A 17686-nucleotide genomic window follows, 5' to 3' on the forward strand; every position below is an offset into this window, starting at 1 on the left:
TTAACGTTTCTGTAAGTGCCACCTTGTGAATGATAAGAGTTGACTGATTTAAAAACTGTTGCGGATCCTGAAAAAAATGTGAGAATCACGGCAGAGTAACGGTAAAACCGCCTGACCAGATTCGATTTCAGAATACCTCTTTGATAATCTTTATTATCTATTGTATCAGTGTCTATCATATCATCCTTGCGATTGGTCAGTTTTTGATGTCTGGAACCAATCAAATAGCTAACCCGAAGTCTTCAATTCTGTCACATAGAAATCCAATTGAATAGAAAAGTTAAGTACATCGAGAGCGAAACTCTTTGATTTCGAATGTGTCGGGTGAAAGATTTTCTCTTGCAATGACAAATGGAATTTCACTTTATATGCGGATTGTTCTTAATTCTGGAACATCCCTAATAAGAAATAAACACAGGAAACTTCAATGTTTTCTTCGTGTTTATTAATAACTTCATTTACCAACTACATAGAAAAAATCATTTTGCAGCCGTTACATATGTAGAGCACTAAAATTATCATATTGTGCCTCAGAAGTACTCCTGGAAAATATAGCACCAAACATTGAAAGACTAGGGTAATAGTCATTGTGTATACAGGAACAGCATCACGACTTTGTCTCATGCCAAAATATGAAAGAAACATCTTCTGCAACACCATCTAGGAACCAGTCCTGTAAAAGATAAAAAAAAAAGGGGTTGAACCCATTTTGTTTTCTGTCCAACAAAGATCATTACATACAGTAGCATCTCAGATTTCTTCTTCAATTTTGCCCTCAAGTCATTGCGGAAAATTTGTCTTGTTCATATACAGCGGAGCTTTGCTTAACTTTTCTCCTGTAATATCAACCTTTTTCTTTGGTCTAAGTTATGGACAAAATTAAGTACATATTGAATGTAAACATTCAGTAAAGTAAATATCACTTGAGCTTAAAGTGCATTTAAACAAATTTGTTATAGATTATCTTTGAAACTTGGATGCACAAAGTGTATGTTTGCCGATTTTATCCGAAAACTTTTGCAATTTAATACTTGGCAATCAGATTACTAGGTCCGACCTTATTTAATAAACGGACAACTTTGGTCTGACCGGTTCAACCGTTTAAACAAAAACGACCCTGGTTTTGCCACAATCTCGTCCACTTGGTACTTACTGGATCAGTTTTGCCACTGTTGCCTCGCAAATGCTTCCAGTCCATCAACTCATCCATTCCCAGATTTCGCTTGGCAGCCTGAATCAGTTAAGAAACCATGATATCTTGACAAAATATACAACAAAATTTTGATTTTTTTGTAGGAGACATTTCAGTTTTAATATTTGGATGCTGTAAAGAACTGTGATTTTACATTATTTTTGTTCCATGTAGAAAGAAAAAAACTTCTCAAGCACTGCTAAACAAGCATTGTTGAGTTAACAGTTTCTAAAACAGTAGAAAATGTTCACTGTAATTTTGAATTCAGATTTACTTTACATCAATAAAACTGCACTGAAATAACAGCGCACTCCATACCTTATGATTGCCTCCAGCTCCTAACTGACATGGTCTGACACTAGAGGGTGTTATATCCGAGGAGGAGGAGGAACCCGCTACATTGTCCAGGCCTCCCTCACAGTCACAGCTCAGGAGTTCATGGGTATCACACAGGGTGTTGACATTCAAGGAAAATAGGTCCTACACAGAGAGTAAAAGTGTACATACATCGCTTTAGGATACATCTCAAATCAATTCAGATCTTAACCATGCATTTTAAAGATTAACTAAAGGAAATCTTCCTTTTGTGAGACCGCCTGAATGAAATGTGAAAATGAGTTAAATTTGAATTGCAACAGGTTTACACATCATTGCAGTACCAGGGCTAGACAATAAGGGTAGCTAGATTGTCTGAGACTAGTGAAATCTTCATCTGGACTACTACTTCTAAAAACCGCTAGGAAGATAGACTAGTCAAAATTTGATATTGGTTATCTTGTTGAATAATATTGGGTTAGTGGAATTTTCACAATGACCAGCAAAACTTGGAAGCTACTACCCCAATTGACTAATGCTGACAGCCCTTCCTCACTGTTATAGCATTCTGTCTGAAGAGCTTTACCTTGAGGTCTTCCTTGGAGAAGTGCACATCACTTTTTCCTGCCTTGGCTTCCATGACAGCTCCACTGAGGCCCTGTTTAGTGATCTGTCGCTGGTAGATCTTCTCCTCTATAGTACCCTGTAGTTTGGTGGAAAGAATATCACTCAATTATATCTATAATTACATTGCACCCCTTCTAAACTGACTTCCATCTGGATCTGGACAACTGTTGTGTTCTAAATGGACAGGTTCATGAATGGCAGGTTCTATTTACATGTATTCAGTGGTATCTGGTTTATACAGGGTTTTTGATTACTAAAAATTTAGTTTGGGAAGGTGCTGCACTGCATAATCATACAGGTACTCTGAAACTAACAGGACTTTTGTGATGTTTGTTTTATAATGGGGAAAAACACTGCAACTGATGACATCACATTGTATTGGTGAACACTGCAAAGCACTGTAAAATCATTTTTTCAACCAGTCATACATAAAATAAAGGTCATGGGTCAGTATATTGACCAACAAAAACCCTTCCAACATTTTCATTACATCTTGTACATTGTAAATCAAACTGTCCTGTTTACAGACAGATGGATGAAAGGATGGTTCCAAGACTTACAGTCGTCAGAAGACGGTAGATATGAACCTGCTTGGCTTGTCCATCACGCCACACTCGAGCCATAGCCTACAAAGAAACACAGGAAACTGTTCGAGATACTAATAATTAGTTGACAGATTTTAATCATTTGAGACAAAAAAATCAAAGCCCTGATCATTTTTAGTGGAACAGTATTTTCCAAATACATGTAATTATGTTTAACCAAACTAAGTTGCTAATAAAAAGATTGAAGTAACTGCAATACTATGTTAATATATCATTGTAAATAAACTGGTTTTTGAGTCTTGTATCTTTGTTTTTGTGTACTTCAAAATATAGATTTTATAATTAATATGAGTTTGATAAAAGAAATTGCATCTTCAATCTATGAAAAGGAGCAAGAAATACAACTATACAAATACTTTGTAAGTTACAAACCTGTAAATCATTGGCAGGATTCCAGTCAATGTCATACAGTATCAGCCTAGAGGCCCCTATCAGGTTCAGGCCGACACCTCCTGCCTTGGAGCTCAGCAGGAACACGACTGTAAAACATTCTGTTTAGTCAGACAATAGACAACATTTGTCATAGCTCTATTTATCATTTTTGCTATAGTGGAGCCTTTTTTTTCCCCTGTCAATTCTGGAGGCTAGTCTACAAATTGTCAATGACACAAGTTTGGTGATTCAGTTTGCAGAAGTGTTATATGTAATGTAATATAATGGTGGATTTTTTTATCATTTATATCATCATAAGTGCATTGGAATATCAAGTATTTATTTAAGTCTCCAAGAATTATGAACAAAGTGACGGACAAATAATTTCTATACTACACCCCAGGGAAAAATTATTGCTGGTAGTGGTGATCACCAAATCAAGTCTCCCTCCTCTAAAGATGGCGATGTAGTTACAGGCATGTAGATATATATACACACAGAATATATAGTCTTATATGTAGATATATATACACACAGAATATATAGTCTTATATGTAGATATATATACACACAGAATATATAGTCTGACATGTAGATATATATACACACAGAATATATAGTCTTATATGTAGATATATATACACACAGAATATATAGTCTTATATGTAGATATATATACACACAGAATATATAGTCTGACATGTAGATATATATACACACAGAATATATAGTCTTATATGTAGATATATATACACACAGAATATATAGTCTTATATGTAGATATATATACACACAGAATATATAGTCTTATATAAGTGATATGTTTGTTACATTTCATCCTTACATTCCTTTGAGAACTTGTTGTTAAACTTTTTGACAATTTCCTGACGTCGGTTTGTGGGTGTCTGGCCATCAAGTCTAAGAAAGCCATACTGTTTCTGGTCACAAAACTTCTGCAGCATGTCTAAAGTCTGCCAGAAATAAAGTACATCATGTTGTTATAATATTTTTTATAAACAAATATTACTTCTATCTAGCATAGAGATGTCAGCATTTATACCTATGTTTAGGCAATTACAAATCTGATTAAATCATGTACCAGCTTTTCATAAGGTGAGGCTGGGAGTGAGGTCATATGTCCATGTTTTTTCTCTATGACTTATTAAGTGTATGCTTTGTATATTATGTGTAATGTTGGGTGAGGCTGGGAGTGAGGTCATCTGTCCATGTGTTTCTCTATGACTTGTTAAGTGTATGCTTTGTATAATATGTGTAATGTTGGGTGCGGGGGGTGAGTGAGGTCGTTTGTCCCTGTGTTTCTCTATGCCATATTAAGTGTATGCTGTGTATATTATGTGTAATGTTGGGTGAGGCTGGGAGTGAGGTCATATGTCCATGTGTTTCTCTATGACTTATTAAGTGTATGTTTTGTATGACATGTATTATGTGTTATGGGTGAGGGAGCGAGTGACAATATTTGTCCATGAGTGTATTTTTGGCACTTTAGTTATATGACATGCGTTGTGTGTGTGTGTGATTTCAGGTGAGGAATTGAGTGAGGATGTTTGTCAATGTGTACAAGATTGTGTCATAAACATGTGGAGCGGATTAAATACATATAGGTATTTATTTACATTTCACTGATATTTTCTAATGAAATGTTCAATTCAAGAATGTCGTAGAGAACTTTTATAACCTTTATCCTGTTGCAAAAGTCAAATAAAAATGTTTTGTAAATAAAATATTTATGAAATATTATTTGATTTGTTGATATGATAAGGAATCTTACAGTGCAGGGAAGAAAACTGTTCTTGTATAACTGAGCATTAATATAATTACCTTTGTATGGTTGGATACCAGTACCACCTTCTCAGTTGGACATTTTTCATGGAGGTCTGCTAAAATACCAGCCAGCACTGACAGTTTCCCAGAGAATTTCTCCAAGTGTTCCTCTTCCAGGAATCCTTCTGGATACAGGGGGAGCAATCCCTCGTACACAGATTCCTACAACAAATCTTCTGTTTTACTCACCGTTGTCAACGTTTTTGTTTTAGTCAGAGGCTACTATTGACGCGATATAGAGGACCTTTGGTACTCATTCTTATAATAAGTCTACTATTATACCAAAAACAAAACTACACTCTCTTCATCTGGGTAATGACACATATTGTTGTATCAAAAAGTTTTTAATTACTATTAGGCCCAAAATTCACAAATGTTCTGTAAATTTTGAATCCTTCATCTGAAGATTTGCCATATGCAAGCATTACTGAAATATGAAAAGATTCCTGAATAACTAGGATTTGTTTTCTCAGTTCAAATATTGCTTTCTTATTGAAAAAGTTAGTAAAGCTATAAGAAATGTTTGTAAAACTACTGCACAACTAGGATTATTTTCCTCAACTCAAATACTGCTTTCCAGTAGAAAAAAGTTAGTTAAGCTATAAGAAATGTTTGTAAAACTAGTGCTAGGTACCCACCTCATCCAGGCCGCTTTGGTGTGCATCCTTGGCTCTGCTGTGGAGGAGCAGAGGGTGGTTACACAACTGTTTTAAGGCTCCGATACAAATCAAGTGTGGCGCTCCCTGCAGCTGTCCACTGAGGCATGACCTGATCAGGCGACAGCTCAGCAGGACTCGGTACAGCTGCACCTGTAGGTCCGAAGGGCTACAGAACACCACCACCTCACCTGGTAACAGAGCAGATACATGTTACCTCAGCCTAGCAACAACTTTTTATGATTTATTCATTTATTTAAAAAAATCAAAGAAAAAATCCTTTGTTTTGTAAATCTGAAAATGTAAGAATAATATTTCTTTCCATTAGATAACCCAACAATTATTTGACAAAAGTAAGATTAAATATCCAACCAGTATTTGATAAAACAATGACCTATCTCATTTTTGCTTGGATTTGTTGTAGAATTCTAATAAATTTCAAAATTAAAATGGGATTGGAGTCCACAAATGAAAATCATTGTCTGCGATTACCAAAACAAAGTATCAACAGGTTTTCAGATTATAATTTTTACACCGGAGTTGATAGAATATTCATATATATTTGTATAAAGAATGATTGTGACAGATGAAAGTTATTTTTGTATACAGGTTGAATGCAAGATTTATTCTTGGTGAATGAATATTTGTCTGATGGTTGATTGTGGCAAGTGAGATTTTAGACGATAGATATACTTGTATGAAGATAAGACTTACTTTTTGGTGGTAGATATTTGTTATTGATCTCCTGTGTGCGGCGAAGCAGAAAGAGTTTGATGAGGCGAGACAGTTCTGAGGCACGTTCCTCCCCTATGTCTAGCACCTGCTGACTTGCTCCTGGCTGCCGGGATGCAACAATTGGGTTCTCATAAACATTCTTAAAGGCTGCGCTAGATCCTGTTGAGAAAAGAAGAAAGCACATTTTCTAATACCATATGATAATACCACAATATAACGATTTGGCCTTTCTGAAATGTCACCAATCTAGCTTTAATATCTAAATTCTCACTTCGAAGGTAGCAGCAGGCAGACTCAACAACCACTTTTTTGCACATACTACGTTTCTGAACAGTAAAAGATGCTGGTGCTCAATTTAATACTAATATTATTTTCTTTTTAATCTTCAATTGTCTTACAACAATCCTGAAACACACTTAGGATATTTTATTTATCATTCTTTTTGGCCTGGATGATAGAAGCAGGGGGTCTGAATGTGGGAAGAAACTTGAGTACCCAGAGAATACCGCTGTCATCATACTTTTCAAATCCGATTGAGAAATTGAACCCCAGCAATCTTTGTGAGAGGGGAGTGTGCTATCTACTGGTCATCCAACCACCCTGTATGGTAGATACATACCTAGTATTCCAGGGTTACAGAACTCCACAATGGAGAAGAACTCCTGAAGGTCATTCTGTATTGGTGTGCCAGACAGCACCACTCTCCTCCTGGTGGGCATCGACATGATCAGCTGTAAAAGAAATGTCATCAATAACTACAATTATATGCCTTTTTAATGTCTAATCAGTAAAAACATATGCATAGTAAATCTCAAAGCTAAAAATTGTCAACAGAATGAAGATTAGACAGTCAAACTATCACCATATCCTGCATTATTTCATTTATGTCAATTTTTCTTGTAAACAAATTAGCATTAAATTGGAACGAGACAGGTCGGAGTTATCTCCCCTGGCTCAATGGAGCATCGCTCAGCAGTTTATGCCAAACACAGTATTATGATCTAATATTGTAAAATGAACTTAATTTATGTCAATTGTGTAAGCTGAAATTCATCTTTTTTCCCACTTAAAATGGAATGGAAATTTCTTTTAAAAAAAAGAATGGATAAGAAACTCACTGATGTTGTTTTGATCGCTGTGTTTTTAAGTCGATGGCCTTCATCACAGATGATTAGATCGAACCGGAGTTTCTGGATCATATCGTACGCCCGTACAAACATCTCGTATGATATGATTAGGACAGGATAAATGGCAGTATTCACGAAATCCTAGAAAAGAGAGATAATCATCACAGTAACTGTTTCACAATCTAATTCTAATACCTTCAGGTTACGTTCTGTATAGATCAATTCGAAACGTGGACATAAACCAACAAATTTATATATAATATCTTTATATGTACATATTTAAAAAAAAAAATCAAATATATCTGACTATCTGTACAAGTTAAACAACTCAAAAGACTGCAAGAAAAGTGACTTCAAATTTTTAGCATCTATGATCATCAATGCAATAAGATTATATTACAAACTCTCTGCTACATCTACGTATACCGGCATCATTAAATGAGGAAAAAGATTTTAACAGAAGATCTCAATATAGCAATATATTTGGACATCAAATTCATTACCAAACAAAGCAGGTGTAATTTGATTCGAAAGTTAACAAGATGATCAGTGATAACTTGAATTTAACATATGGCCATACTAAAATGGTTAGTAGTTCTTCTGAAAATACAATTTGAAATTGGGAGCGAGAGGTCAGAATTGATTGTGTCGTGAGAAAATGAAATGGTGCAGAGTTATCAAAAGAGAAACTTGTATCCTGTAGGACACCGTACCTCGACACGCTGGTCTGTACTGACAGCGTACACAGACAAACGCTCACTGCCCAGCCATTTCTTAATTTCCTGTTGCCAGTTCTGTAACGCAAATATCAAAACTTTTAGTCAGATCAGGAATATTTGGATAAAAAATTTGAGAAGCACATACCACATCAGTAATAATTCATCAGTATAAATTTATAGCTTTTACAAGAATCATCTAAGAAATATCTAAAATGTAACGGTATACTGTTTTGAACTCAACATCATTGTCCTTGAGTTATCACTTCATGGTCTGGAACGTAACATATCAACTGTAACATCAGTGCATTTTAGGGAAATTTTGCTTATTTGTCAACAATGGAACTTCCAGGAAAGATTTTTGTGATAGAATCAACATTATATGGCTGGAGTAAGGGGGAAGGGAATTTATTGAAATTGTTAGTCATTGGCAAACTTTTGTGATGTTATCAACAATTTCAGACTGTTTATTTTGATCAAATTGATTACACAACATTCTTTCTTAAAGATTCAGTACCTTGACCAGACTGCCTGGGGTAATGATGAGAGCTTTCTTTATGACAGGTCGGCCTCCATAAGGTCCCTGCTTTAGGAGTGTCCTGTAATATAGTCATACTAATACCACATCCAATCAAAATTAAGTAACAACAAAAATACCTCAAAAAAAGTGAGGATTTAATAAAAATAGTTTGTTGTATTACTGTGCTGATTTGAGTGTACATGGATATTTCAACTTAAAATGCTCTATTCTTAACTCATTCACCCCTGAAATTTCTATTTCAACCTTTGAATTAGAAGAGTTCAAATGTGTCTTCAGGGGTGAAAAAGTTAACATCAAATTCAATTATTTTTTATTTTTTACAGATCATGGACCATATAGAGTCTTGTGCCTGATTTTTTTAATTAATTGTACATACCATAACAGAGAAATAGACTGTAGAGTTTTCCCAAGTCCCATGTCATCACTGAAAAGAAATAACTACTATAAAATCATAATTTTTCGTGGGACATTAAATATTGTTTATTTCGTGGATAAAAAAAATCCACAAAATTGAATCCCCACGAAAAAATAAATTTGGTATGATATACGTAGAGGAAAATCAGACATCATCGAAATATAATGTCATTGAAACAGGCTAGTATATAAAAACCACGAAATTTTTAACCCCACGAAAATTAATGATTTTACAGTAGTTAAGGATATCAATGCTACTGTACTACTGTTGTGTTTAGGAAAACTTACACCTTTATCAAATACTTCTTACCTCATTAATTATTCATGAATCACATTAATCTCAGAACAATTTGATAATGTCTGATGGATTAATTATAAAAATTATACACATACATGAAACACACAGCTTGTCTGAGATAAAAACACATATATGTAGATAACAGATAAGTGAACTGTTTTGATTTTTGACATGTATTTATTAAAAAACGAGCTTCTCTTAATACACACATAATGGATTTTGGCAGAAAGGCAATTTGAAGATGCTATGTTGCTTGGTTCAAAATATCATCAAACAACTTCACTTTTAGGTTGCTTCTGTGGTTAGGATTAAGGTACATTGTATTAAAATTTCTCACAACAGACAACCATCCTGGTTACATGGTCACAGCCATCAAATTTATTAGTTCAAAAGTGAATTTATCTTTGTTTTCTTACATATCAACTTACGCAAGTATGGCACCCTGGCCACTGAAATCTCTGAAGCCCATGATGCACTCGTATAGGAAGACTACTCCCTCCCTCTGGTGGGGGCGAAGGTGGGACGCTATGTGTGGGTCGACCACTACATCAACAATGGGCAGGGAGTTCTTGTTTGTAGACCACTGAAACAATACGAGACAGATACCTCTGTTACAAGACCAAGAATGATTATTTTTATAAACAACCTGTTATTTCCAATTTTGCTTTCATGAAAACAAAATTATAATAGAATTTACTGTTCTCCAATGAACAGGTTTTTTCTCTCAAACAATAGCAATGACTATCACTTTGATGCAAAGTGTTTTCTTCTGGGAGACAGAAGAGATGAATTGGAAAAATCAGAAAGCACATATATATATATGTATTTTTTAACTGAAATAATTAAATTCGAGATTAAGAGTAGGTGCTAACAAAAGACAAGCCACAAAGACTTGTAATACTTTAATTTGTAACCTTTCCTAGCATATAAGTCACTTTTCAGAAACAAGACAACTTTCATCATACTAGATTAGTGTTATTCGACTTGAGACCAGTGATCACCTGGTGTTGTTTGCTGGGTCTGGGCATCACCAGAGCTCCTGACTGGTCCACACTGTGTCGGGGCTGTAGCTGTGTGGTGGGGGTCTGTATCACATACAACACAACCAAGCCTGAATCTTAATACTCATCTTGTAATAGAATTTCAAGGCTCATCTTTTGAATATTAAGTTACAGAATGTAGAATCTATATTTACATTATAGATATATTGTAACAGTGTATTTGTACTTGTTTCAATAAAGAAAATAATGGGAAAATTGCACACACTTAATCATGTGCAACAATTGAAAAATATATGATTTTTATGAATGTATTGCACATCAAAATCAATACAGGGATTATGTCAGTGAGAACTAAATGTATATGTCGTGTACCAGTATTTAATGGAGTAACTATGGAGTAATGATGATTTTTTTTCAGTGAAGTTTTACCTCAGCTTTAGCAGCAGCCTGTGTTGAGTTGCCCTGGGTTTGTGGACTGACAAATGCCTTATTGACTCCAGCCTGATCTGCAAATAGGAACAAATTATGTACATGTTTATTTGGAAGAATAGAAAGGTCACATCAAGATTAAGGTGTGTAAACTCTAAACCATTATACTTTGAAATGATTCTGGTTCATGTTAAATTGTCTCAACAATTTTGGTTAAGTTTCGGCAGCTATGGTACTATAGACACATTTATATGAATATAAAAATAGGAATTATCACACATCTGATTACAATCTGGTTCCTCTATTGGCTCATCATTTTTTATAGCAAGTTTGGTCAACATAGGAGACATAACATGGAACATATGCTGCAGACAAACTTCTGTATTAAAGATAAACAAAGTGCCACACCTCTGTATATATTGGGGCACGAGACCCAATTCCAGTGCACTGCACACCTTCTGTGAGTGATGCAGGTATACTTCAAGTTTGATCAAGATATCTTTAACGGTTTAAAATGTACAGGCAGGTCAAGAATTTACTGAAAATGTTGCACTTATTTGACCTTTGACCTTCATGTGAAGGTCACAGTGACCTAATTCCAGTACACTACACACCTTTTGTGGGTGATGCAGGCACACCTCAAGTTTCATCAAGATATCTTTAACAGCTTAAAAGTTATGGCCCGGACAAGTTGCGATTAGAGGAACAAGAAGAACCAGAAGAAGAACCAGTACTTATACAATATGTCTCTCTTCATTCGAAGGTGAGACATAATTCTAAGAACGTGGATCCATTAATAAGTGGTCCCTGTACCTGACATTGAGGGTCTACACACAGATGGACAGGATGGTGTTTGTGACAATGATGAGGCTGAGAAGCATTTCCCCGACTTGAACTGTTGTTCTGTCATCACAGACATCACCTGTCAAAGGGAGATAACAAAAGTATTTCTCGGTCAACTGACCTGTCGCATACTATCTGAACAATTTGTGTTATCCCACTCTTTAATTACTTAATTTGTCAAAATCTGCCATAAAATTGTGATTCTTATAACAGGATACAAGTAAAGCAAATACAGTCGAAAACCTATGGACTCATGAAACAAGACAATGTGTGAATAATCGGGGATCAACTTTATCAAGAATCTAGGGAAAAAATCTATAACAACATCAAGCTGAAAATACATCGTAACCAGAAACAAACTGAGGTTTATACATACCTGGATTTCTTTGCCACCAACAGCTAGGGTTTCGTCATCCTTCAATGTTTCTAACTCTGTACATTTGTAGCCAGAAGATTTACCAATTCTAGAATGTAAATTATGATTCCTACTGAGGGTATATCACATTGTTTTAAGAAGACAAATGTTACATGTTACAAATATTCTAATTCTTACTTTGACCAAGATATAATTTTCTTTTACATCCAATATGATTTCACCAACATATTGAATTGATAACAATGAAATGGCTGTGATATACAATAAATCTCAAGCTCTAACCAATCTGCTATATAAACATCCTCTTGCCTCTATAAAACTCTTTATGGATCCTGGTCTCTCTCCAAATTTGATTTTTCAGTCCCTGAACTATAATCTTTTATTCTAAGACCTGCCTATTCTAGAGTAGACAAGCATGTATAGAAATATCAAGGAACATTTTGACCAGAAGGTTTGATGACATTTGACGACATTGGTAGCAGGTAATCCATTTATACTGTTGAACTTTATGCAAGTTTAAGAAAGAAAAAAAGACGTACTGTATTACAACTTGTCATATACAAGTATAGCAATAAAACATTGATTGATTACAAAGATAAAATGTCCTTACTCTTTTCCTTCCATGTCCAGCAGCGTCACTGATCTTCCTTTTGTGATAAGTATAGCTGGAAAGTCATTTTACAAACATTAAGTGAATCAATATTTATTTTAAATTAAACAAATTTCAGATTCACAAAATTCCTTTTAGATTCATTTTACTTGTAATTGTTAATTCCTCAAACTTTCACGTTTAGTATTCAAAACTTCATTCATAAACATGAATATGACAGTAGGCTGTCAATGTGGTTATTGTAACTTATTAAGACGACCTTGTTTGCCATCAGTAAAGTTATGAAACACAAATCTATGCACAAGTTTGAAATACTCACCATCTCCTTCCCATTTTTTGTGCTGTAAAAAAAATACAGCATATCAATGATCAACATGTTCTTATTTAAAAATTAGTAAAAGCACACGACTTAAAAAAATAATAGTATCACAAAATTAGTGAAATATCATGCATATTTTTTTTGCTATACCCATATTGGAGTGCTGTTATATGCTGCAATACCCAGATATAGTAATGTACTGTATAGTTTTGATTTAATACATTATTTTTTCTTTACTGTTATGTGGAAAAGTAAAACTCAGTGAAAAGTGCTATTTTTTTCAATTGGTTAGCTTTAGTTCTTCTTACTGCGTTGATTTTGTGTAGTCACTTAACTGCAAAAATTGAAATATGGCAGAACCTTAAAAAAACCATACTAAGTACAACATTTACTGTGCTTGACAATAATGGTAGCCTGGTAGTTGGAGACAAGTGAAATCTCCAGCTAGACTAGTGGTTCTAAAAACTGCTATTACGATTGACTACTCAAAATTTGATATTATTTAGCATGTTGAATAATTTGAAATAGTGGAATTTGCACATGGACTTGTACATTGGAAACTACTATCCCAACTGACTAGTGAGATTTGAAATAAATTTCTAGCTTTGATTCAGCGACAACACAGACAAATGGCAAGTCTACCTTTTTGTTTGATCTCTTACACCACATCACATTCAGGTATCTTGTCTGTCCTTCTGTAGCTTCCTCTACAATCATTAAATCAGTTAAGATATTTTTATTTGTAAATCACAGTGGTGCTACTGACAGGATTATAACAACACCCAAGAAACAGGCTTCAACATCCACTACATAATTTATCTAACTGACATTAAAAACACACAGGAAATTGATAATAACCAGTACTCCAAATCATGTTTTATTTAGTATACTACTGAAACATCTTACTTTATCAAAAACAATGTATTTGCTCAATAACAGTTTTGTAACAAGCAAGGTGTTCACCACATAATATTACCTTGAGTCACATTTTTGTTAGTTTCCTGATTTTCTCCACTGGATGGACGCACTTGTAAGGGTACCCTAAAATGGGGTCTAGAGGCTTTGCTGACGTCCTGATGTGGCTGATCAGGAACGGCTGGTTTTGTCAGCTGTGTTCTGTTGACAATGAAGCAAATATATATATATATATCAAAATGGGGCTTTGTGATTACTCCCATTTAATGAGATCTTAACTACTGCATCAATTAGTTAAGCATCAATCATCAATTCCATTATCACAGGAACAATTATTTACAAACATCACATACACATATAAGTAAAAGTCCCAATTACCAAAAGGTCAGTTTGTGAAATGTGAAACATAAGTAACTGAAAGTATATAGTTACCGACATATGTATGTTTGAAATACCTGACAGGGCATTAAAGCGGGCTCTCCTTATATAATCCTGTTTAAAATGTCAACTAAGAATAGCTATTATTCCAAAACAGTTGACTTTAAAAAAAAAAAAAATGCAAATTGTTTATGAAATTGTTAAGTATTTTAGTAAATATTAACACAACAACTTAATTGCAGGCACAGTATTTCAGTAACAGCATAATCAGTTTCATTACTCTGAATCAACAACACTTAAAAAATCTAAATTTCGTTTTCAAATGTTGACATATATATATTTTTTTTGAATATTTACACTTCTGCACGGGCTGTGGAGCTTTTCACATCTACTTCTGGCTGAGGATCAGTGGTTATGACTGGCTTTGATTGGGAGCTTGGTACAACCTGAAACAAGGAAAGATACCCAAGTTAAATATATATACACTTTTTTGGTAACAACTATTATATTTCTGAAATTTTGATATATCATTTAGTATTAAACAAACCATAAATTTAATCTGAGCCTCATCATTTTTCAGGGGTCGACACTAACACTAGTCAGCTAGTCCTGGACTAGTAGATTTTAGCAAGGACTAGTGAATCACCTAACCTAACTGGTCCTTTGGACTTGTGAAAATATGATCATAAAATAAAAATGTTCCTTTTTAAAATTCAGAAAACTGCTTAAAATCAGATATATTGCATATTAATTGTAAACATTTTCCTAAAACTTCCCTATATTTTTATGGCAGTAGCTATTTTAAGTCCCCTACAGTAGATTTCTTTTAATGTTTCGTGCAGTAGATCACGACGTTTCCTTATCAGGAAATCTTGGACTAGCTACATTGACGAAGGACTAGTAAATAATCTATTCAACTAGTCCTGTGGACTACCAAGCAAAAAAAGTGTCTAACCCTGTTTTTAACAAGACTTACCTGCTGATTATTACTTTTCAGGACAGGAGTCTTGAAGGGAGCTGAAAACCTGGGACGTTTCGCCACACCCCCTTGACTTGGAGCACCAGACCTCCTCATACTGCGAAGCTACCGTTGTTAATCCAAATAAATTTGTAAATAGCACATGGCTGTTTCACAACTGGAAAAGACAGGGATTAAAATAAAGATATTATTAACAATGAAGGTTAACACTGTGCATGTAATGGCAGACAACTTGTGAATTTTGCTTTCATTTCTGGGCATGTTTGAATATGATTTAACTCATCCTAACATGAATTTTTTTTTGATTATCCAACAAATTTTCTGAAAATTCAGCTTAAATCGAACAATGTAAACTGATCTTTAAAAATAACACAGGTTTTGTATGTAACAAAATCTTGTTTAAGTGATTAAAGCGTGGCAGGTGTTATTTTTACTTATCAATGAATAAACATAGAAACATCTTATTTTGAGATTCAGCATGCATCATCATGTGTCTTGAAAGTGGTATAGTCGCCCAAAATGTCAACCCCCAGGCCCTTACAAATCATTTTTACATAATATAAATAAATATCAGAATTCAGAGATGTAATTTGGATATAATTTTAATGAACCAGAATGAACCAGAATGAACTTCATCCTTGATACTCCAGGGGTTATGCTCACTTTCGCTCTCTGCACCCCTGACATATGTGATAGCAAAATCGAAGGCTCAGTGTGCACCACTTTGTGGATTAGACAAGAAGACTTGTTTGATCCTTTGGTGTACATCAAAAGTTTGTATGTCGCATAACAGTAAAATTGACAGGTTTTGAAGTCACATTTTGCTACTCTGTAATTTTCACAGGACATGTATCAGCCTATCGATTGGTCAGGTTTTTTTTTTTTACCAGAGACCAATCAAATAGCTAGCTGTGTGCCTTCAATTTTGCTAGGACATATTCCAGGGGTGCAAAGAGCAAAAGTGAGCGTAACCCCTTGATTATCGAAGATAAATGAATTGTAATTTATTACAGTTACCTGTACTCTAGTCACTAGTTACATGGCTATGGCAGCTATAATAAAACTATTTCAACAGCATCGAATAAACTCTTAACAGTAGCTATGTCAAACTGTTATACATTCAGGATTATTACCAATATGAGATGTGTCCACTCCTATTACCTGATAACAAAAGAGGCCGACTGTCGACTATATTTTATTGGATATGATAATGGAGAATGCTATTTGGCGCTTGTAATAAGTATTGTTGAAGTATCTAGAGTTGTTTCCAACTTGTTATTGATATAGGTCGGTTAGCGTTCGTTTTCTATTAATGGGAAATTTTACTACTTATGTTTATGACTTCCGTCAACATCATCCAAAACCAACTTTAAGGCCAGTATGCCTTGAGGACATGGAACACGGATGTATACTTTGTTTGGCTATTTTAAAAACTACGCACTATCCTCTAGTGAACATTTCTACACTGAATTGTGATTACTTATGCTTTACCTGACGCTATCTCAATACCTGTGATTTGTTTACCAGTAAAATTTCACAATTGCCGCCATTTTGTATACAGGAAGTGGTCTGAATTACCTCCCTTGTTCTGCAAGAGGTCTAATTGGCATGTATTAAACGGTGATTTCTATTTTTGGTTTATTTTTAAATGTATTTTATTCAATAATCCAACGTAGTTGTAAGATACATAAGAGTTGGAAACAAATCTTAATTCATACCACTGACTTGTTATATACCGACAAATGCTGAAATTTATAATTAATACTGAACAACTGTTACAGCTGCTTAATATGTCTTCTTCTTTAGGGTGCAGGGGCTCCATCCATCCTGGATTATAGTATAGGTGTATTGACAGACGAGGCTAGTACCTGTGCTCCATCAATGTGCTGATGATTATGCCCTCCGCGGTCCTATTACAGAGGCGTGAAAAAGGGGTTATTTACAGTGATCAGGTGTTTTTTTGTGCAGGGTATAGATAAAAGGTAAAAGCTGGCGTATGTTTTAGCGTGTGATGAGGGCTTCAAGGGCTGCATCTACGGTATGTGTGCCTTGAAATCCCATAGTGTTTTGCATTGTACTGCTGCTATGGGAAGGAGATTCCATCGTGTGATTGTGTGTGTAAAGAATGAATATGTATGTGTAGGTGTCCTTTGTAGCAGATATGTATGCGTGAGGGTGTGCATGTCTGGTTCGAGGGTCTACCGATGTGAGTATATATGTTGGGTTTATTGCTACGATTTGGTGTACAATTAAAAAAATAAGATTATGGTGTTATAATATCTGTTGTTTACGTAGCGTGCTGCTCTTCGTTGTGGTTTTTGTTTCTATTTGTTTAATTTGGTTCTGTGTTGTGTGGATCCCAAATGGAAGAGCAATATTAAAGTTTTGGTCTGACA

General features: G+C 34.7%; 1 protein-coding gene across 3 annotated transcripts; it reads right to left on the reverse strand.

Annotated features, from left to right (window-relative positions):
• Window positions 1–438: 438 nt before the first annotated feature.
• LOC110448637 (DNA repair and recombination protein RAD54B-like) lies at window positions 439–16855 on the reverse strand. Of its 3 annotated transcripts, none has more exons than XM_021494998.1 (27): window positions 16800–16855; window positions 15288–15447; window positions 14669–14757; window positions 13995–14134; window positions 13661–13725; window positions 13019–13040; window positions 12700–12754; window positions 12090–12177; window positions 11684–11792; window positions 10871–10947; window positions 10442–10525; window positions 9869–10023; window positions 9105–9152; window positions 8705–8786; window positions 8185–8265; window positions 7463–7612; window positions 6964–7075; window positions 6324–6503; window positions 5592–5800; window positions 4951–5115; window positions 3956–4082; window positions 3112–3218; window positions 2695–2760; window positions 2094–2210; window positions 1511–1672; window positions 1154–1231; window positions 439–673 (listed from the first exon to the last, which is right to left on the reverse strand). In XM_021494998.1, the coding sequence occupies exons 2-27, from the start codon at window positions 15384–15386 to the stop codon at window positions 608–610; spliced, it is 2733 nt and encodes a 910-aa protein (XP_021350673.1). In that variant the 5' UTR covers window positions 15387–15447; window positions 16800–16855; the 3' UTR covers window positions 439–607. The 3 variants fall into 3 exon arrangements, with proteins under 3 accessions (XP_021350673.1, XP_021350672.1, XP_021350674.1); XM_021494997.1 differs by having other exon boundaries at window positions 16782–16847; XM_021494999.1 differs by having other exon boundaries at window positions 16815–16830.
• Window positions 16856–17686: the final 831 nt, after the last annotated feature.

Source organism: Mizuhopecten yessoensis, unplaced genomic scaffold (assembly GCF_002113885.1).
Source record: "Mizuhopecten yessoensis strain PY_sf001 unplaced genomic scaffold, ASM211388v2 scaffold4121, whole genome shotgun sequence".
Lineage (NCBI taxonomy): Eukaryota > Metazoa > Mollusca > Bivalvia > Pectinida > Pectinidae > Mizuhopecten > Mizuhopecten yessoensis.

What these genes read in the sequence shown, in the direction of transcription:
- LOC110448637 (XM_021494998.1), bottom strand. Translation starts at nt 15,386, where the DNA reads ATGAGGAGGTCTGGTGCTCCAAGTCAAGGGGGTGTGGCGAAACGTCCC. An exon ending in CAGTCTATTTCTCTGTTATG is followed by an intron (nt 8,787 to 9,104) that starts GTATGTACAATT and finishes ACTATATTACAG; the next exon opens with GACACTCCTAAAGCAGGGAC. An exon ending in CAAATATCTACCACCAAAAA is followed by an intron (nt 5,801 to 6,323) that starts GTAAGTCTTATC and finishes CTCTGTTACCAG; the next exon opens with GTGAGGTGGTGGTGTTCTGT.